This window comes from Macaca nemestrina, chromosome 9 (genome assembly GCF_043159975.1).
Source record: "Macaca nemestrina isolate mMacNem1 chromosome 9, mMacNem.hap1, whole genome shotgun sequence".
In the NCBI taxonomy this organism is placed as follows: domain Eukaryota; kingdom Metazoa; phylum Chordata; class Mammalia; order Primates; family Cercopithecidae; genus Macaca; species Macaca nemestrina.
In genome coordinates, this window is record NC_092133.1 from 73236613 (window position 1) to 73259191 (window position 22579).

At 41.5% G+C, this 22579-nt stretch overlaps 1 protein-coding gene and 1 long non-coding RNA gene across 23 annotated transcripts in view; one reads left to right on the forward strand and one right to left on the reverse strand.

The window, feature by feature from the left end:
• Nucleotides 1–826: 826 nt before the first annotated feature.
• Nucleotides 827–22579, reverse strand: part of LOC105465975 (potassium calcium-activated channel subfamily M alpha 1) — a 763404-nt gene continuing 741651 nt past the window's right edge. For 6 of the 21 annotated variants that reach the window (XM_011714688.3, XM_071068796.1, XM_071068792.1 and 3 more), the window contains 5 exons: nucleotides 20933–21127; nucleotides 18866–18984; nucleotides 16737–16961; nucleotides 14453–14481; nucleotides 827–7321 (listed from right to left, as the gene is read on the reverse strand). In XM_011714688.3, the coding sequence (XP_011712990.2) occupies nucleotides 7167–7321; nucleotides 14453–14481; nucleotides 16737–16961; nucleotides 18866–18984; nucleotides 20933–21127 (723 nt within the window). In that variant the 3' untranslated portion in view covers nucleotides 827–7166. Of the gene's footprint in view, nucleotides 7322–14340; nucleotides 16962–18865; nucleotides 18985–20932; nucleotides 21128–22579 lie in introns of those variants that run through there. The other 15 variants (XM_011714685.3, XM_011714678.3, XM_011714668.3 and 12 more) reach the window with 4 other exon arrangements.
• LOC139356018 (uncharacterized) overlaps nucleotides 17590–22579 on the forward strand; it is a 39631-nt gene continuing 34641 nt past the window's right edge. Inside the window, exon 1 of one of the 2 annotated variants that reach the window (XR_011607377.1) lies at nucleotides 17590–17722. This is a non-coding gene — a long non-coding RNA (uncharacterized lncRNA). The remainder of the gene's footprint in view (nucleotides 17723–22579) is intronic. The other variant, XR_011607378.1, reaches the window with a different exon arrangement.

Sequence of the window (22579 nt, forward strand, 5' to 3'; positions counted from 1 at the left end):
CCACCTTGAAACCCCTCCCTCCTGAGTCCTCCAGAAAGACTGCCAATCGCCACACTACCTGTCCAGCCTCCATCCACCATGGCAGCCACAGTGACACATAGTGGCTGAGTGACTGCCCACCTGGGCCAGATCTCATGACAAGCTCTGGAAATATGGACAAATAAGCAGAGTGAGTCCTTCGAGTGAGTCCTTTGACTTCTACATCACCATCTCCAACACCTTTCATCTCCAACCTCATAGATGATCTGTCCTCTCTTTCTTAAAATTCCCCTCTTATTTCTCATTTTCCTGGTTCCAGAGTACCCTAGATCTCCTGTCCCAAGAAGGTCTACTTATTTTGCTCCTTTTTAGTCCTGAAAAACATGACTTTAGCTTACAAACACATCTCTGCCAGCTGATCTAAACCTATACTTTCTCCCTAAAATAATTCATCCAGGATCCTCACTTTCTAAGTGCCTCTGTGGATCTGGCTTCCACATCTGCAGGGCCTGTTGTAGCCCACTTCTTCACACCCCTGTCCCACTCGTCTTGCCTATGGGGCCTTCTCTCATGGACAGCTCTCAGCTTTTCCTGCTCTGGATGAACCCAATATAACATTTCTTAGCTGTCATACTCACGGCCTCCCCTTCCTGCCTGCTTCTCTTGTTTTCCTATTCCTCCACATGGTTCTGTCCTTGAGGACAGATTAGGTGTGTGTTCACTGCACAATGAATATACTCTAGACCCACAGCCATTGCCCCATATCCAGTCACTACAATCCCAACCAATCTTCTACAACTATTACAATCTGTAACATTTATTTGTTATTGAGTGTTCACATTTATTAAAAAAATTATTTATTGAACACCCGTTTTGTGCAACGTGACCTTTCCAATATATGTGTGCCTTGTGTTCCCAGTTAGGCAGGCGGGCTATCTTTCTCTAATAGCCTTACAGTCGTGAGGACACAACAGCTGCTCAGTAAATATCAATTAGCAGTTACTGATGAACATCACCCACCCTGCCACATGCCAGATAATCCTGCCTTCATACCTGGAATGCTGACCCTCTACTAATCTAACTCCTAAACCCCCCTTTCTCTAGAAATCCTACCTTGCTGAACCACTTCAAACCACAGCATTTCTCCCTTGTTTCATCTCCTACCATATTGAATGTGAAACTATATCGTTAGGGCTCACCCTTTCTCTAATGGCGCTTTGAGCATGTTTTCTTTCTTTAGTTGTATTATAAGCTGATTGATGGCAGTACCTATATTGTGCTCATTTCTCTCCCATCCGCTCCTTTTACAAATATTTAACGGGTGCTAACAGGTTTCTAAGCAAGGGCTCCCTGATTAGCTGCAAGGATGTTTTCATAATGGAAATTCCTATTTGGCAGTTCTGGACTATTAATTATTCTCTACAATTTGTGGATGTCCTGCCTCATGTTCTTATTATATTACTGTCTAGAAAATAGTATGATTGGCCAATTTTTAAAAATTTATGTATCCATTCCTACCCTCTAATCTACTTTGTGAGTTTGTTGCTGACATTCTAGTAATTCAGGAGAGTCAGGACGTTCTACGTCTGATGGTCCTGTGACAGAAAGCAAAGCCAAATGTGTGAGGAAGGGGGGTGTTGCACATGGTGAATTGTTGACTTGGAGTGGGCACCCTTTAGCACTCCTTGCTGCTGAGAATATGTTCAGTTTTGTGTGCATTCTCATGATATTTTCCAGGAAGAACTGACATCTCACTACTTTCAGCCTGAAAAATGCACAGCCATTGCTGCCCCATCACTCTTTGCTTAAAACTCTTAGTGGCTTTTCATAACTTTCTAAATCAAGTTTCAAGCTTTTATCTAGGCCTTTAGACTGTACTTTGTAGCCCCTTCCATGAAGTCGCATCTCAGTTTTCCCTAGTTCCCCTACACAAACTTAACACAGTAGACAAAATAGTCAATCTATTGAAATCACATTCCTACAAATACATCATGGCCCATTAAGTCCCATCTCCCTGGAAAACCCTCATATTACACATCTTTCCAGTCCTGTCACCCAATTACTATTGAAATGCCTCCAAAGCCCATCAAGCATTATATGCCTCTGCATTCTTACCAGCCCATGCAGTTCAATGCAAACTCTTCTTTCTTCCAACCTAAAGAACTACTCTTTGTACCAGATGCATGCCCATAACTGATGGTATTTTAAAATACTGCTTATTATATCTTTTTCTTTTTTTCTGTCTTCCTGGATTCTTAATGTATACCCCAAGTTTGTCTTATCTTTAGATAAGGAGTCTCAGGTCCTTTCTGTGATAAAAAAAAAAAAAAGGTCAAAAGAGGAAAGTCTGCTACAGGTGGTCTAAGTCAGAATTCTTTCTCCAATCTATCCATGTGGGGCTATGATATCATGGAGCTTCCAACAGTTGTAGGGCTAAAGGTGCCTTTGTCTTTGAGCACATAGGCTTCTTTCTATACATGTTTTAAGCAAGCTTACCATAAAAATTGAAAATTAGGCTCTGTGGTCTCTTAAGAAATAAAATTCAAAATGTTTTCCAAGTTTCCTTATTTTTATGGAATTCTTGAAATTATTAACAACTGATACTTTATTGGAAACAACCAATTGGAAGAGACTGCACTTAAACAACCAATATGACCGAACTAGTACAAACTGTCTAGGAATCATTTCTCATTACTACTCTCTCATAAATAAATCCAAATAGCATCATCACCTCCTCAAATGACCATGGGATTTATATGCTAAATCATCTCTGCTGGATTAAAATAAAATGCCTTTTGGGAATGAGGAGAGGGGCAGAAAGGTAATTTGCCAGAAGATTGTAAGTAAATTCTGTTTCTTTTGCTTTTTAAAGAGGGTGAGTCAGTCCTAATTAGTGAAGATCCTTTCAAGGGTCATGGCAATTGGTGGCTTTACCACCATTCCAAAAGCAGCAAGTAAGAATAAAACAGAAAATGGACAGATTCTGCCCTGGAGCTCAGTGTTCAAGCTGAATGGATCTACTTAGTCTCCTAGGAGTCAAGAAGGCTCACATCTCAGTCAAATGGTTGAATAGTCTTTGTTTCTCTCCCTTCCTACCTTTATTCCTCAATTTCGCCTTTCCTTCCTTCAATGAGGTTCCCTTTGACAATAAAACAATAGATTAAAATTACATTTATGAATGTAAGTAGCTAAGAGATGGTTAGTTTATTAATGAAAGAAAACAACCAAATAAACAGAGGACAGGAAATGAAGTGAGAAGGAAGACTGGTTACTTCCTGAAGATCCACATGGGGAAACATAAATGGGGAAAATGGCAGGAATTTGGGGTCTCTTGAACCTCTAGTTACATACTAGGAATTGGAGACATGGAATAGAGATGAAGGGATTAACTGAAGCTGGGCCTTGAACCAAAAAAAAAAAAAAAAAAAAAAAAGCGGGGGGGAAAGGAGGGATGAAATTGAGAAGAAAACCCTAGAACAGGTGGTGAAATTTGACCAACGTGATTCAGGTGCTGGCCATTTTTAAATCGTTATAATAATTCATTTCCCTTAATTACAATTAATTGTGATGGTGACTATCATTTCTCCGAAATGAGAAATTTGCATCTTGAACCTAAAAAGACTCTAAGGTGAAAAGCACAGGAATGAACCTACCTATTCTACGTCCAGAGCAGAAAATGTTCACCACTCGTGAGTAAGGCTGAGAGTGTTGCCTGGGTGATGCAGCATAAAGGATGATTATTCCAGCCCTGGACACAATAGTCTCCAAACGTTTAGCCAAGAAGAGGCAGCCGCTCCCATGTTCCCACTCCTAACTTAGATCATGTGCCCTGGGACCTGAAGGGACCTTAGAGTCATCTAGAGGAATCACTCTCATTTACAAATGAAGTCACTGAGACGCAGAGAGTTTTAAAAACATTTTCAAAGATCATAGCTGGTTGTAAATGCGGCTCTTGCACCCTCATATTAAATGGTAACTAGGGAATTTGTGCTTTTTCTCCTTTCAACATGAAAATATCCCAGATTTCTTATGCTTTTTCACTTTTCCTTTATCCAACTCTAAAAAACACTTCCAATTTCCTGTTTATTTAAAATCTTCAATCAATTTTTTACAAAGTACATCATAAGGTGCCAGAACCCTTGGGAAGAAAGAGTTTTGGAATGTTCTCCAACATGCCTTAGTCACAGTCACTTTTATTTAAGGTGTTTTGTAACGGTTCAAGATGATATTCTAAAATATAAAATTGATGAGAAAAAAATAAGTTTTTTCAAGGAGAAAGGTGATGATGGTGATGATATTTTCTGCTCGGTAAACAGCCTGTTGGTGAGTCTTTGATTCCCACAGCACCCAAGAATCATTAGTTTGGGAGAATGGCTTTTCTGGAGCCCTAAACTGGGATGGAAATCAGAGCCTCATAATGTGGACTGTACTAACGAAGACCCTCCTTGGTCTCAGGTGGATGTAGGCAGAAAGACAGACTGTCTCAGCGGAGATGGATGGGACTCAGGGCCAAAGAGCTCAACGAGTAGGAACAAGCCAGGGAGAAGCTCTGGCATTTGCTTGAGCCCTCCAGTGATTTCACAAATCTTACTTGCTTCCCTTTCGCTTTCTACTTACCAGGCACCAGCTTTTGCCAAAGGGCCCAACAGCCAGCCATTTTCCTACCTCCTTAACAAAATGCCTCATTTTGTTTTCTAGGCCAGAACAATTCATTATTACAAAGGCAACATAGTATGAACTTATTGCTCTACTTAAGAAAATGAATTTCTACTAATTTGTTTTGTTTTTTCTGGGGGGGTGGTACTTATGAATCAAGGAGCCCTTTGCTGTAGGAGATGATCCTAACTATTATGATTTTTTTTTTAAGTTTAGATTCAAATCTCTAGCCACAAATGCATCAATGGATGTGTCGTGGGGTTGGAGTTTGCATTTCTGCTTCCAGATTGCCTTGGTAGGGGAGACACAGGGAAGAGAGGGTAGTGGGAATGGAGCTTTGTGTCCTGTGTCCCTCTCATGGAAGATCCTTTATGTGGCCACCACAGCCTGCCAGAGGAGACCAAATCGCTCTGACAAATTCGGAGGTGGTTATTAGGAGCAGGAGTGAAGAGCCCACTATGGTTCACGAAGGAAAGAAGAGCGTGGATTGACGTGAATGTACTAAGGTGACCCCAGTGCAAAATCATTATGTAAAAGAAGGCCTAGCTTTCAGGAAAGTTGTCAAAATCCTGGCAAAAGGTTCTCCCCACAAACACATTTGACTTCTGTTGGAAACCAAGAAATGTTTATAAGCCTGAATATAGACTGTTGACGTCATTTTAGTCTGCTGAGTAGGCTAGTGATTAATTATAAGTAGTTTTTAAACAATCCAATTGGACATACATTATATTCACAATACTTTTATAGAACTAATTCTACAAAATGTGACGACAGAGTAACCACAGTCCGACAAGTCACTGCAGGACAATGCCTACGAGGTGGAAGCACGACTATATTGGCTCTGCAGGGAGTGGACAGAGGTGGAAGCTCATTTTGCCTACATTGGTAATTGGAGTACTTAGTGGACATATGTCTTCATGATGATCTCATTGCTTTGCTCTGATCTGATTTGCACTACCATAACTAAGTACCACAGGTCATGGTCCAAAGAGTTAATGGACTAGATATCATGAAATTTTGGGGAGATACTTTGGTTAGCTTGGTTCCTTTAAGTGTCCACAGTTTACATTTTTTTAAGAAAATAGAAATCACTATCACATCCATGCTTCTCCAGAGACCTTGATGATCATATCAAAGACTGATAATTTTAAAGTTGAAAGACTTGCTAAGTTGATTGGAACAAAACAGTTGCCGGGAGACTGTACACCTAGCATGCAAGCGACAGCAGAGCTCTGAGACATTGTAATTGCATCTGATGGCTAGAAAAATCTTTTGACCGCAGTTTAAAGTGGCTGATATATTTGATTTCACTGCTGGTAATTTTCAAAGGCCTTTTCTAACAGTCTATATGAAGTGCATTCATTGCTTTCCTTTTGTTATTATTATTTTTTAAATTGTTGTAACAAGTTCACGTGTTTGGCCCCAGCAACTAAATAAAGGAGAGCATGCAAATTAAAATCCCGTCTCCATGATTGTAGAAATTTCCTGGTTTTTAAACAAAAACTCAGTGAGAAGAATGAATGCCCTCTCATAGCCTATGGTAAAGTAAAACTATTGATCAGTTTTACAAACTTCCAGGCTAAAAGCTCTGAGACTTGGGGAGTGGGGAGGAAGTCCACCAGACCCTCCCGAAGTTGACATTACTCGCTCAGGTGGTTTGGAAATACAAAATGAGAAGCATACAGCATGTAGGAGTCCCCACCACTAGAACAGCAAACAGAGCAATGCCTTGTGCGCATCTGGTCCTCAGCTTCCACATCCCAGGCTTGCCCACAACCCTCCTGGTATCCTTAGTTGGCCAGACAAACCTGATCTGCCAATTGTAGAAAAGCAGCAAGAAGGTCTTCCCTTTAAAAATATGAACAAAGGGGTGAGAACTACAGAATGAAAACTAAAACTACAAAAATATGACTTTCAACTGTGAAAATAAATAAGTTTCCATTTATTAAGAGCTGGTGTCAATGCAGATCAAAACACACACCCATCCAGGCGAGGAGCAGGTATTCACCTGTCCCCTTCGTCGTCTTTCTTGGACTTACTAAAATACATGTATACATCGTTGGCCATTTTAAAATTGTTTTAATAATTCATTAAAATTAATTACAATTAATTGTGGTGGTGACCATCATTCTCCTCAAAAGAAAAAGAGAGAAAGAAGAGAAAAACGCATTAAGGAGTCTGGCCACTTAATCATTTAGAGTTTGCATTGTTTAGATATAGGGAAGATATTTGACAATGGAAAGAAAAGAAAAAATATATTTTCTTTCTAATAAACAAAAATAATTTAAAATGCTAGAGGCTATACATGACTATTTTAGTATGTTCATTTATAAATGAAATCATTTTCTTTTCCAAAATACATGGAAGCAATATTCAAGGCAGACAAAGAGAAAGATCTGTCTACTTTATTTTCTGGCAATTCTTGCTTATCCTAACGTTTCCACCAGTGATTCAGCATGTAAGAAGAAAAGTCACATCACCATTGATGAAGTTTGTCAGGCTTTAAAAAAATAGTTCTGGTCTCCTGGGAGTCAACATTCATCTTCAACTTCTCTGATTGGTGGAATCAAGCTGCTTGTGGATTTATATTGGTTGATCTGGTTAGCCATGTGGGTACTCATGGGCTTGATTTGAATGTTTCTGGGATAGGCATTATCCGGTTCATCTGTAAACCATTTCTTTTCTGCTAAAGGGCAAAATGGATAGAGAACAAGAAGGAGAAATTAGAAGTTTAATTAGTCCTAAGGCAAAGCCTTTGGAAAGTTCATTGAAAAACGCAAAAAGGTAATCAATAGAAGCCAACAGTGAGTTAATTGCTAAGAGAGACAGTGCAGTGTAGGGAGGACCCCAGAACCTGATACATACCTCTGCTTCCTGTAGCAAGTGATGAATAAAATGTGTCACTGGGACTCAGAGGCCCCATGAGTGGACCTCAGAGGCTAAGGAGGGGTTGCAGAATGGACCCTGGCAATATTCCTTGGAGTTAATTTCGTGGCCAGAAAAGGTTTGGTGGGGAAGGGATGTTGCATATATCAGCCATTGGGTACAGACATTGTGCCTGAGAAGAGATGTGTGCATCCATTGATTCGAGTGGAACAGAAGGGCACCACCACACTTGCTGCAGAGCGAGTGATCTAGAATCTTATACAGAATCTCCACCTCCCAGCCTTTCCTTGGCTTTGCTTATAACACATACACATAAAGTCATGTCTCAACTTTACCACTCTCCTGTTTCATTTGTAGCCACTTTGGGGGGTCTAAACTAAACCCATCGATTTTGCTGGCCAAAAATCTATGCAAGTCAGAATAGTGACCAATGTTTTAAAGATGATTTTGAGGTGGCTTTTATATCAAGAAAGAAAACTCTGTGTTGGTATAAAGTTATGAATAGAGTTCCAAGTGGCAATATCTTAACTGACTATAATAACCCAAGCTGTCGACAAGGGAGCTCATTGAAGTCTTGGCATTTCATTTCCACCCTAAATACAGAAATGGCTGAGAGAGAATGCTGAGTCAGGGTGTTCGGGGGCTGGGGTGAGAATGAAAATGGTCTAGCATCCTCTTCATAGTGCAAAGCTATTTTACAAGACTCAACCCTCATCCCCGCCTCTTTCTAGGATTGAAATTTTCTGGGAAATTGGCCATGTGTATAGATAGGAAAGGACTGGGCAAATAGGACATTCTAACTTGGGAATCATACGCCTCACTTTAGTGGCTTAGGGAAAGAAAAGCAAAAGGGTAAAAGCTATCAAGCACGTCCACTGCTATAGAGACAATGGTCTCTCTAGCTGCCTTTTCTGCTTACCAGAACAACTCGTAACTGCCTTGTCAGTGGTCCTGGATGGACACTATAGTGAAAACTGCTCACCTGGTTTGATAGGGGATGTTGGGGGTGGGTGGGTATGTGCATGTTTGGCTAATGATTTATAAATTAAGTATCTATGATCAGCTCATGACCACTCTGCTTGTTTCTCTTCAGTTCTTGCTTCTGCTATTTCAAGTGCCCTGAGCTGTCAATGTCAAGGAGGGCTGTCACTGGAGCAGGGATGTGCCTGAGTCAAAGCCTCGCCCCACTTTTATGCGGCAGCTCAGTTTACCGCACAGGAAACTTTCTACCTCTTGCCTCATTCTCCCCATCCCCCTCCTGCTCTGGCTCGCTCACCTATTATAATTAAGTTCACTTTGATTTGAACAGATTGGACGATAGGAATTCATAATGCTACATCCTCACAGTGAAGCTAACTGATTAAGTGCTTTAAATTATTCCCCCTGACAGAATGATAAAGTTACAATCTGTTCTGAGATGATCTACAGCTTGCCAGACTCCTACAGCTTCTTTCTACATTCATTTATCTTTTTGTCAAGCAGAGTTTTTTTTTTTTCCCTAAGCTTCAATTCCATAGATCTTTTAAAGTCATCAGCACATCTGAATTATTAATGAGGCTTTAGAGGCAAGGTTCCTGATGGGCTGGTTAAAAAAGGTTGTATAGAAATCCAAGACTGTGTACACATCAAAATAATTTCAGCTCCATTTAAAAAACCATTTAGTTCAAGTGTGACATAGATGAACCATTATGCATTTGTGGAAACCAATTTTTTGTGATCTACGATTAAACTAACCTTTCAGAGAGGAGTAAAGTGTGATGGTTATCATGTTTTAAAAGCATTGCCAGGCCGCTGAAACAATTTCAAACTACGACTTTTTCCAGCGGTTTATGTGTAAAGATGATTTTCAGAGAGGTTGAGCCTGGTGTTTGTGCTCAGGTTGCCTGAGCTGCCCTTGGTTTTTGGCCATGCTGTTATGCAGACTGATTTTGCAAAGGGATTTAGTGCTAGGTTGGACATGCCAGGTTGGAAGAGTGAACTCAGCTGATGGAAATGAGTAGGTCTTTTGGGTGAAAGACCTAAGACAGCTGCGATTTGCTGAAATTTTTACAACTGCTGCGGAGAATAATTGTTCGGAATTTAGTCTTTGCAGTTCAATTCAAAGTTGGCATTTTGACCTTTCACGGCAGAGAGAATATCAATTTCCTTCTGCTGTCTGAAAGAAAGAGAGCATTATTTCCTCATTTAAGCTTCTCTCTTTCCTTTTACATTTCTTGCCATTAAACAGAATCTAAGCAGAGTAGACCTTGTTTTGGACATGCTGTCTCAACACAAGGAATGAGTTGTGTTAAAACACATTGTGGTGACGAGTTGAGGTCTTCCTTATGCCTGAGAAACTGCTGTTTAATTTGGGTGCCTCCTAAGATATAAATGTGTGTGTTCTTGGAGACTTGGTTACATAGGATGTTCAGGAAATGGAACTATATGAATGCTCTGGGTGTTTTACTAAAATGTCTGGTGGCAACAGTATTTTACAAAGAGATTCTCCCAACACGCTTGCAAGGAACACACATTTCAATGATCGCCAGCCATTCGGCATCCATGGAGAGTGCAAGTAGGACAATGACAATTTGATGTATTGAGTCTTGCCTTCCGAAGAAAAAACAACGCCAATGGGTGGCTACAAAATTGACCACGGGGAAGAGGACTCAGGGAAGCAGCTCTAATGAATGCTGCCATGGTCAAGGATAAATCCAAATCCCTGAGTTTATCTCTGCTCCCTGTTTCATCTCACACACCGGAAAGATTTCCAGGGGCTTTATTTTCATCTCTAAGATGAGAAGGGCAATTGATCGGGGTGGGAGGGCTTCCTCACCGCCAGAGAAAAATAGCTTCATTTCTTAATAAGCTTCTTAAGGATGAGATGCCTGTTGTCAGTGCTCTGAGTACAATGTGTGACATTCCAGGAGTTCGTGGAGTTAGGAAAGAAGAGGCATTTCAGTTTGTGGCTGGGAGGGGGCTAGTGGGACAAGATAAAAATCTGGAAAACAACTGCAGAGAGATGCTGGTAGAGCAATTGCCACTGCCACTGGGACATGTCACCTATTAGGACCAGCCATGCTACGAGCTGTCCACCGTGAAGAAGCAAGGAGATGTGGGCTAAGGAGACAGCACAGGGCAGGAGGTGAAAGTTAAGCAGATCTGGCTAACATACCGGTTGCGTGACTCTGAACAAGTTATTAGCAAATTTATCTTAGCTTCATTCCTTTTCTGTAAAATAGGGCTGATGATACAAATTTCCTAATAGTGTTGTTAAGATAAATGGAGCTAGCACCCTTGAAGCACTTATACAGGTCCAGATACATGGTAAGTAAATGTGAGTTGTTAAGGTTATGAGTATTATTAATAATATCAGCGGGCATTATATCGCAGTGGCTAACTTCACATACTCTAGTGTCTCTCAGATTCTGCATCTTTCAAAGGGAGACACAGCATCTCCATCTGAAGCTGTTGTGAGGATTGAGTTTATATAGGTAACTGAAGAGTGCTCAGGGGAGTACCTGGCCCAAGGCAGTTGTGAAGCGTTAGCTTTTACAGTAAGTTTAATACTAGCCTGAGTACTATCGGTACTAAAGGATGGGTGGCACCTCTTGAATGTGATGACAAATGATGCCCTTCAGCAGAGATGTTGAGTAGGGGTATGTATATCGGGGTGTATCCTGAAGAATACGGATTGTGGCAGCAGAGGTGACAGAGGGGGATTTGGTTGATCATCTTCGTTTTGAAGGTAAAGGAGAGGAAGAGGTAACCTGGTGTTATTTCTGGGGAGCTTAGGGTTTCTCCCCTCCCAGGGTGCCTCTATGTCTTTGAAATACTGGATTTGACTCACCAGGCCTCCTATCCCACCTGAGAGCCATCGGTTTCTTGCATTTCTAGTTTCATCACTGAGATCACAGGGTTTAAAGTAAGGGTCAAAACCTCCTCCTGCCACAGGGCTGCAGGTCACCCTGGAGGACTGGGCTCTTGCAGGGAAGGGCCCCAGAGCTGGGCTGACTGAGCTGCCACCAGCAGAGGAAGAAACAGGCTGCACTGTGAGAACTGAGCTTCTCTGTTGGCTCTGTGGGTTGTCAGTGCCATGGGCTTTAGCCTTTTCACAGAACTACTCCCTAGAGAAGATTGCAGAAAAGGGGAGACAATGATACAGCAAAAGCATTTGGAATAATTGGCCCTCTTCTCACTACACCACAAGCTGAGGTTGAGAGAGAAAAGGCTCAAAAAGAAAAGATTCTGTTTGGAGAGAGACAACTATGGAGAATAGTAAGGGCTAACAAGAAGCTTCGACCTTCAAGGGTAATGCTGTGTGGTTTCCTGTCCTGCATTTGTGATAGGCAGCCTGGCACATTTCCTCTGCCCAGCAAACCCTGATGCCTCCACCGTCCCCACCCACACATACTATCTCCTCTCCTGTCTGTGAGCAAAGTATGCCTATTTCATAGAGATACAAATTATTTATACCAGAACAAAAGCAGTTACCGTTTATGAAAAACCTTCTCACTTCTTTGCAATTGGCTACCATGACTCTGTCTCTTTTAACTGAAAGTCTGATTCTGCCATTCTTTGAGCAAACAGCTCTTCCAGCCCTCTGTGGCTCTTGGTCCAGCCAACACCTTGAGGACAGATTCTTCACTAATCCCTTTCGGGTGGCAGGGGATAATCCCTCTCACCTCCAGTGGTTGCAATGGGCATGCAATCTTGCATGGGAGACAGTCAGCCAGTGTAGTGACAGGTGCCCACAGCTACTTCTTTATCATATTGTGACAAAGCAGGGATGGGCTGAAAGAAGCTGATTGAGAAATTGATTTTTACCCTGTCTTGACTTCCACAGGCCCTGGAGTTTCTGTACTCTCCTCTTTCTCCTTCAAGGAGCCTGTTGCTATAGGAACCTGGCAGGTTGATTTAATTGTCTCTATCGGGATGCAGACACCTTTAGGCTTTTCTCATGCTGCAGAACAGCCAGGCAAAAGGTTTTTCTGGTCATCTGGGATCTTGACAATGCTGCCAAGAGGCATAGTCGGTCTCTCTACTCATTGGGCTTACAGGGCTATTCCCCATTCTCAGAAGCCGTGTGACCAGCTTGAGAAAGTGGCACCAGCACAGCAGCATCGTGAGGCATGTAGAGGCACTCATATTTTTTTAAAAAATAAACAAGGGGACAAGGGTAATATAGAAAATGGTTAAAGGTATAAAATATGTAAAGTCAATTTATATCAAATATTTATTGAGCACCTACGGTAAGGATCTGGGTCATAATCTTTAATATTCAGAACAGAATTTGCAACCTCTCCCAATTGTGGCAGAAGTTTAACTGTATGTATAAGGGTCTAGCTTTCTCTATCCATTTGAACTGGCCTTGGAAAGAACCCTGAGTAGCAGACTTTAGGGACACTGATGATGCCATGATCACCCGAGTGTTGAGACTGAGAAGGCTTCACCGTGCCCTCTCGTTTACCAGCCTACTTACTGTTCACGCCTTTCAAAGCCCAAAGCAAGTTGGACTAAATGGCTTACAAATTTCTTCTCTTCTAGAATGATGCGGATAACAGAGTTCCTAACTTTTTAAATGTATGTACTTTCTTTTCAAAGAACTCTTTCACTTTCTACCCTTACCTCCTTATTTCTTTTCTTTCTCTCTCTCTCTCTTTTTTTTTTTTTTTTTTTTTTTTTTTTTTTTTTTTGTGGTGAGGGGCAGGGGGCAGTGAACAGAAAGAGATATAATAATAAGAAACTTGCATGCCCACTTCCTAGGTAAGCGGATGTTCTACTGAAAGAAGAAGGGGAAGTTTGGAGTCAAATAGAAAACAATGGAGGAGACTCTTCACTCTATTAAGGAAAGTATAATATAGTAATTTTGGCAAAAAAAATTGAAGTAATAATGATCCTTCTCCATCATCAAATGTAACATTAGTCAAATATGGTCAATTCTCAATTATCTACACTGGGGCATGACTGTGTGCCCAAAGTCCAGGAAAACCTCAAAATTCCATCTCATATCATAGTCTGTTCCCATTCCATTCCCATCACAATATCATCTCATTGGAGTTGCTAACAGATTGTGTATAAAATGCACTTTGGATTTACTTCTCTCTATCTGCCCGATCTCTGGTTGGGATTTAACAAATGTCTGAAAGGCAGGTGGCAGGAGAGATTTGGGTAATACAGTGACTGAACCATCAGCTCCCAGATAACTGGGTGTGGGCTGTTGAGTTGATATACACAGCAGAACGCTTTTGAGTCATACTGATCAAGCATAAAGAAGACCAATGCTTTTGCCATTAATAAACCTCCTGGTTTAAATAAAAGGAGGATGAAATATTGACAGAGAAGCAGGTTCGCCAAATGGAATAGCTGTAAATGTTTTCCAGAAAAGTTTATCAACTGGCATCATCACTTGACTGAGTAGGTCTTGCCAAGATGAACACAGAGATGTGAACAGACCGATGTGGGGACTGGGGTTGGGGGGTGGCAATGGGGGAAGTGAAGGAAGCTGGGTTTCTTGATGGGAAAATGCTTTCGGACTTGGAGCAAGGTACCAGGGTGGGCAGGGAGGCCACGTGCAGATTAAAAGGCAAGCCAGATGGAGAGAAGTTCCCCCCAAATCACCCAACCCCACACCCAAGAACACCAAAACAAATTCTAAGGAATCTAGCAATAGCAGCAGCACAGCCTCATTGCGCTGAGCAATTTAGAAAGTGGAAGAAGGAAGGAAGAGAAGAAGGAAGGGAAAAGGAGAGGGAAAGGGGAAGGGGGGGGAAGCAAAACAAAATAAATAAAACCACAAACAGAACAATATAAATAAAAATAAACAAACCAATAACAGAATAAAATTTGTAACTCCTTTTTTTTTAATTTCACAAAAGTTTTCACAAGGACAACGTTATAGAAGAAAACCCCCAGCAGTGGCTAGGTCATGCAGAACCATTAATTGTCATACCTTGGCCCATTCTATTCATCCTTGTTGCACTTTAGAGAGAGAAGTAAGCTATGTGAGTTTTACAATGCTTTTAAACTGTCATATTTCCTGTTGAGCACTTTAACTGGCACATTCTTATAGTTATAAATGTTCTGAGGGCGTAACTTTATAACCTCCTTTGCAAAGAATGCATGAAGAGCTCTTCATGATCCAATACTAGGGGATACATATATATAGTTATATATATATATAGTTATATATATATAGTTATATATATAGTTTTATATAAAGAGATAGTTATACATAATATAAATCAATATATAGAAAGACAAAAATAATTTGAAAAAATTCTTCCACTCATAGGGCTTGTTAATTTACATGTATACAATTATTCCCCATCACAATACTGGTTTGAATACTATGCTGCCCCTGTCTTTGGTGCGGGGGAGGGTGGAGGTTCTGACAGAGCCTCACCATTTGTCAGTAAAAGTGCTTGTCAATTCACACAGCAAGCAAATCTCCAAAACTATCATGCTTGAGGGGACGAGGGATCCAAAACCTAAATCCAAAACATTCACCATAAAAACACCTTTTTAGAGATGGTACAGCTGTGACATGTTTTCCTCCTCCCTTTTACCCCTATTCTATTTGATGGAATTCTTTAAAGTAAACTGTTCAAATATGTGTATACCAGCCTAGTCCATCCATAAGAGAAATTGGTTATGGTGAATTGGCCAATTTTTAAGAACTACCGCACTGCCTAAAGCATGATTTGCATGCGCAAAGCATCTGACAACTATATGTTGAAAAAAGGGTATTTTTCTACCTCTCTTCCCATGCTTACTAAGTGTTAAAAAAGAAAGAACAAAAACAAAAGAAAAAATAACTATACCAAAACGTGTTTGGCTCACTGTTGCACTCTTCTCATCCCACGTCTCATAATGACAAGGAGCAGCTCTCTATTGTCGTCATTACCCTGCCTAAATTGGCTACATTAACTAAAGTGATGATGAGGAATTCTTTCCCACCAGCTTCCTTCATTGGGACAGCCAGCACCGTGCAGCTGCACCAACAGTTGAAGGTGGTGGCTGTCTTTTGTCTTTGTTGAGTCAACTGTGGCTGATCCTCCTACATTCTAATTTATTTAGCATGTCAGCTCCTAGAAAAACATGATCTGCAGCTGGGTTTGTCTTCCTCTCACTCTGCCCCAGCCCTTCCTCCTACCTGGCATTGGGGCCCTAACTAATCAAACAAAGGGGAGTAAAAGGATCCCCTGAGGATACATGGAAAAATACTTGCTCTTTCCTGAGCATTATTTATTCTGTACATAAGGTAAGTAATTCACCTTTTAAAAGATGTGAAAGTCCCAGGAAGGCAGTTTTTAATGACTTACATCTGATATTTATGATACATATGGCTTTTCATCCCAAATGTCAAAAGTGAAAGAAAAAAACTAGCTATTCATATGGCAACATAAGGAGACAGAATAACAATTTAATATGCAATCAAACCTCTTTTCACTTAAACTAAATGACTAGAATTTGATACATCCATGATTGGAATACTATTCTTTCCTCCACATTAAGGTGAGAAATGTTCGTAAGAACTCCCAGAGGGAACTGGCTCTGGGACAAAAGGCGTTGGTGAGTAACTAAAAAAATCTCTGATGTTCTCTTGCAACAAGCAAGTCCTTCAAAATCATCTACACAAATTGTGAAAGCTTTTCAAAGGCTTCGCAATACTTCGGCCCAGAGACTGGAAACAATCGATATGTTTTCATTGCTGTCTGGTTGCTTGTTTCAAATAAACATGTACTAACTTATTGTGTGTATAAAAAAAGAAAGAAAGGAAAACAACAACAACAACAACAAAATCAAAACCCAAAGCACCCTGATAATCCTGATAAATCAGAATCAGCTTTTCTTTTACATTAAATAAACTTGCTCTGCCTAACTGACATTGATCACAAGGGCTCCCTTCTAATCTGTGAACTCGTTCCTGCAGTGAGCTATTTATGTCTGGAGCATGCCTTTGGGTTATTTTTCCCCTAGAATCATAAATAACTTTTGGTCCGTCTGCTTATTTGCTGTTGTGCTCAAGGGTTTTATGGTGGTGAAATAAAAATGACAACCACATGCACACTATCATACATATGCAAATATGTGTAAAAAAAAGAGGGGGGGACTACAGGGGAAAACAGGGAAAGTTACTTTGTTGGAAACACCAACTGGGGAAATGAGTGGCAGATACAGTTTCACACAGTGGCGGTGGATACACATATCAAAGCCGCTCTTCCTGCACGTACTTCTGTTTGTCCCGGGACTCCCTGGACTTGGGCCGGTTCTGTCGGTTTGCCGTGGATGGGATGGAGTGAACAGAGGAGCTCTTCTTGCTGGAGGACTGCGACGAGTGGGAGGAATGGGACAGGCTGGCCCGGGACTGGCCGGCGTTGTGGTCAAACTGCATTAAGCAGAAGATCAGGTCCGTCGGCACGAGCTCAAACTCGTAGGGGGGGTTGGTGATGACATACCTGGACAGGAAAAGCAGAGATGTCACCGCCCGAGAATAACTGAGTAGAGAATTCAACCCTCCCTGAACCAAAAGCAATGGCCTGGTTACTCAGGACTTTCAGAGGATCTGGAAGATGCACTTCTAGCTGGTCCGAGGCCTTAAACATTCTTTTCCTTGTTAAATGGAAACTTCCTCTGTTTAACTCAACAAAGGAGGCCAGCCAGGAGCCCAGGCAGAGATGTGGAATTAGGGCCAGTAATGGAAGGACCAAACTTTGCTTCTCGTGGTCTACAGGTACCTTTCTATACAAGGTCAAAGTCACTTCCAAGTAGCCCAGCCGCAGGAGGTTTCATGAAGTGTGATGCAACTTTCATTCCAGAATTTTTGGACAATCCCAGATATACATCACAAGATCTTTGCTTACTATTACAGAGTGTCTCCTTAGACTATATTCTCGCTCTTTACCTTTTGAAATCTGTTTTGGTGGGAGAATTTGGAATTTGGAATTCACCACGTGGAAGAATCTAAGAACCCTGCCTACTTATCAGCACTACTTTGTTGTTCTTCACAATGAGTTGGAGCTTTCTTTGGTCAACAGCAGATGTGACTAAGATGATCACCCTGTTTCACTTAGAGCAGTGGATCACAAAGTGTGGTCCTCAGGCCACACAGCTCGGCATCACCTGCGAACTAGGAAATGCAAGTTCTTAAGCAACCCCACCCAGACCTACTGAATTGGAAGTGCTGAGGATGGGTTCTGTGGTTGAACAAGCTCTGCAGGTGAGTCTCATGCTGGCTAAATTTTGAGAACCCACTGGTCTATAGCAATTGTTCTCAATTCTGGCTATACACAATAATCCCTGGGTATTATATATAAAATTGTTATATATTTTAAAATATATATATGATTTTTTCTTCCTTCCAGACCAGTTAAATTAGAGTAATCAGAATATTTTTTAAAAGCTCCCCAGGTGATTCTACTATGCAAGCAGGGATGAGAAACGCCTGTCTCTGCAGCACTATTGCCTAGGGTATATTATGCAAACTCACTGATCTTGGTAATTCTAGGATGTACTTTTAATTTTTGCCTGCTATGAATTTATTTTAATGCATATGAGAAAAATATAATTAGCACATCTAAACTGTTATTTTTTCTGCTTAAGGTGATAATATACAATTGTCTCAAAAATAAATATATAAAAGTTAAAAAGTGAATCAATTTAAAATATATGAAGTAAAAATACAGGATTCTAAGATATGGCAGAAGAACCACTTGTCTTAGGGCCGGGTGTGGTGACTCACACCTGTAAGCCCAGCACTTTGGGAGGCCGAGGTGGGTGGATCACTTGAGGTGAGGAGTTCGAGACCAGCCTGGCCAACATGGTGAAGCCTTGTCTCTACTAAAAACACAAAAATTAGCTGGGTGTGGTGGTGTGTGCCTGTAATCCCAGCTACTCAGGAGGCTAAGGCAGGAGAATCGCTTGAACCCAGGAGGCAGAGGTTGCAGTGAGCCAAGATTGCGCCACTGCACTCCAGCCTGGGCAACAGAGCAAGACTCCATCTCAAAAAAAAAAAAAATTATCATAAACACTAGCAATGTGAAATGATATATCTCTATATTAGATACCAACAGATGTTATCCTAGTAGCTGGAGTTTGGGAGAGATGTTTGTATTCAGACTTTTGTAATTGGGTGATGGAATTATTCTATTAATACAAAACTTGAATTCTTACCAAAATGTCTTTACATCCACTATTAGTAATTATAGAAAAATACTTCCCATCACCTCCAAACTCAGTGCTGGATTTAATATGGGCAGGGTAATTTGCATGTTGGGGAGATGTATACAGACCTTTGCCTTTACAGTAGGGGATTATTGTTTCTGTGATTAGGTGGGAGGGCAGAGTTGAAACCAATACTCACCTCTTTGTGCACTGACTGGGGGTGCTGAGGTGGGCATCTCTCAACCGGTAAATTCCAAAACAAAGCATATTATATGTTTTCAGAGCTTTGCAGAACAGATCACCATAACAACCACCATCCTGGGAGACAGCAACAGAACAGAGAGAAACATCCTTTTTATTTGCCTGAAAATCAAGGGCCAGGAGGGAAAAGGGTCTTTTCATCAAAGCTTGTTTTGGTGTCTCCCAAGTTGGAGGGTCCATGTGCCAAGGGACGGCAGTGGAAGAAGTCAACATGGTTAACAGACTACAGACAATATGTGTGATTTTTAGGGATCAGGTAACAATGGGGCTTTCCTCTGGTGTCTCTCCAGTTTTCCACCTGTAGCAATGGGGTTTGAAAGCTCTAAGGAGATTATGCTTCTCCCTCACTTTAAGTGAAAGTGTAAAGCTTGACGGTCTCAGATGCATGCTCAGCTGAGGAGATGAACCCTTCTCTGCAAAATGGTGATTATGTTCAGCCCCAGCTCAGCTGTAACCACTGTGATAGGATCGTGTTGTCAAAACCGCCTGAGTGATAATGAAAACCACAGCGAGGAGGAGGACCCCACCAGGTCCTATGGTGACAGACTCTTTCAGGTAAGGACCCTGTGAAAAGCACAATTTACAGACCTCAGAGATGGCAAGGGTGGAAGAGAATGTGTTTCCCCAGGAGCCAGGGGCCTGCAGGCTGAATAACTGGGATTCGCAGTTCTGATCAATTCACAGCCACCTTCCCAGGGTCTGGGGCCTGATGCAGAAAGTGAAAGCAAATGCATCCACTTGGAAATGCTGGCTTCAGCAGCCAGGTGGCTTCAGGTAGATGTTAACAGTATTACATGAAGGGCACTGGGCACTGCGGGTTGGCTTCACTGGGAATAAAATGACTGTCTTCGTCCTTCCAATCACTGGAATTCTCATATTGGTCTCATACTAAAGAACACAGATGGGACCAAAGCTTACCATTATCTAAAGTCTTTATCCTAATCAAGTGCATCAGTAAGTAAATGATACGTATAAAGAGCCACTAGCTATGAAACTTCCCTTTCAAAAAAAGCCTAGTCTCACATAAGTCCCAGCCCATGATCAAACTAAAATATGGGGCAAGTATACAGAATTGTTTCAGAAAAAACAGAGACAGACCCTTTCCTTGGCTCCTTTTCCATTATTTAGTCTTTCTGGGCAACACTATTGTTTGCGTAACAGGTTTATCAGTTTCTATGAATATGGCTGCATCTCTTAAATGCATCTGTGGGGTTGAGCTGGGAATAAGGGCAAAGACACTACACTTCTGTCACAGTGCCTACGCTAGGCAGGCGCATGGAATCAGAAGGGAGATGCTGGCCACTTCTGTCACAGGGAGGACCCGAGGGAACGTGACTGGGTCCAGTCTCAGAAATTACAAGGTCTAGGTTTTGAATTACAGGCATTAAAGGATCCACATGAGATTCTGTTTGTTTGGCTGGTGGTTCTGGATACATCTGACTACTGACTACCCTGGTGCTTTGAAAACCACCAGTGCCTGGGTCATACTCACATATAAAATCTAAGAAACCTGAAGGATGAGGCTGGCCACCTCCATGTGCTACTAATGTATAGTTGGGTTGAGTATCCCTAAGCTATGCTAAGAGCCTGTGGAAATATTTCCCAACCTTGGCTGCATGCTGGAATCACCTGCTGCCTTCCACCTCGTGCAGAGGATACGTGAAGAGAATACCAAGGAGTGAGAAAGCCCACAGGCTCTGAAGCCAGGATGCCTTGGTGCAAATTCCCAATAGGTCCAGTGCTCATTCTCTCTGAGCCTCAGTTGACTTAGAAGGTGTGATACTAGAACTTACATCAAAGGGTTGCTATGAAGATTAAAATGAATGACTTATGCATAGAACAAAGTGCCTGATACAGAGTAAACCATAAATATCACCTCTTACAGTTATCTACAATAGGAAGGAGAAAAGACAGATGCCTTGCTTGTCACATCTGACACCACGTTCTTCAGGATCAAGCTTTTCCCAAACAGCAAGTTCAGGTGACCATGGTGCTGCGGACTCACCCCTAAGTCTGCAAATGGCCCATCGAGCAGAGCTAACTGGGCCACGCGGCAGCGGTCCCTATTGGCCAGTGTCTGCGGGGTGCTGTAGCCACCTCTAAGGGCGTTCTCCTCAGCAATCAGAGCTTCCAGCTCCGGTGTGGCTCCTCCGGTCACCAGGGTCCGTATCAGGGTGAGGATATTGTCATTGAAGTATGTCTGGGGAAGAAGAGAAAGTGGGGGGAAAGTCCTTTAAGCAAACACCCTAAAATCATGACAGCCGACATCCAAATTACAACTTTTCTTGGTATCTCCTGTTTAAAGTTCTGGCCTGTCTCTTCAAATAATTTTATGTGGGAAGTGAAAAGACAGCAGCCTCCAATTATTCCATTATTTTCTCTCCTGCTTGGCTCTGCCATGACAGCCTGACTTAAAAAACCCAGTTCAGGGGATTTTTAGTAAAGAGCTCAAATCTGAATAATTAGTGTTTACCATAATTGGTTTTAGTAGGGATACAAATATTGCCTCCCCCTCCTCAAGTCTACATGTCTACTATGAGACTCTGGACACATGTAATAAAATGCAGCCTGCCCCAGCTGCTAACCCAAGCGGCATTGTCTCTGAGGTCCTGTCACCCATGTGCCAGGAAGCTTCCTCCCCATGACAATGGCAAAACCTTTCATTAATGCCGCATGCTCAACAGTTTATCACATGCGTTGATAACTGTCTAACCCAGAAATCTCGATCAATTAAATATGCCAGATAAATTTATGACAAGGTGAATGTCCTGGTAAGTGTACTTTGGCTTTTGTTTTCTAAAATAACCTCAGTAGTCTGAGGCAAATATCACTTATTAAAGAAGTTTCCCCCTAAGTGTACATTTGTGTCACATCTGAAACATAACAGATCTGTCAGGAACAAAACAATGGGAGTTTAAAAAAAATTAATAGGATGTCAAGTAAAGGAGCTTTAAAAGGTATTTGTCACCAGCCTAATTTGAGAAATTCTCAGGTAAGGGTGTGCATTCCATTTTCCTATGTAAGTAGAAATCAAGCAGCCTAAAAACTCAAATCAAAGTTTGCCTGTGGCTTTTGAGGATGTACTTTGGAAAGAGGTAAGGAAAGATGCAATTGTACCTCAGCAACTTATTAGAGAGTTTACCTGGCAAGGCATAGCAGGGAACAAACCAAGTAAGGGTGAGCTCAAGTTCCCATCCCAGGTTTGCTAACTAGTTCTATGTCTTAGAGGTTGCCTAGTCATTCTGGGCTCTGATTTTTCTCATCTGTAAAATAAGTGCAGTCACTAAAACCAAATTTATATTCACAGAATTCCATGAGGACTTCTGAATTAAGATGATAGTTGCTAGTGGGGCTGGATTCACATTCCTTACTGAAATACTTACAAAAACACCCCAATGTGATACAAAATTCCAACTGCAAAAGAAACTAGGAATGTTACTCATAGCCTGCCAGACCCTAAAGGAAATTTATGCTCAGGGTTAAGAGATGCCCATAGGCACAGATGCAGGAAAAGGATACTTAAAGTAGGATATGTTGCTGGAGAGGTTATGGGAACCAGGGATCCAGAGTTGGGCTGAGGGTTTTATGCTAACTTCATCTTTCAGAAGCTGTGTGACCTTGAAAGTTATTTAACATTTTTGTGCCTACTTTC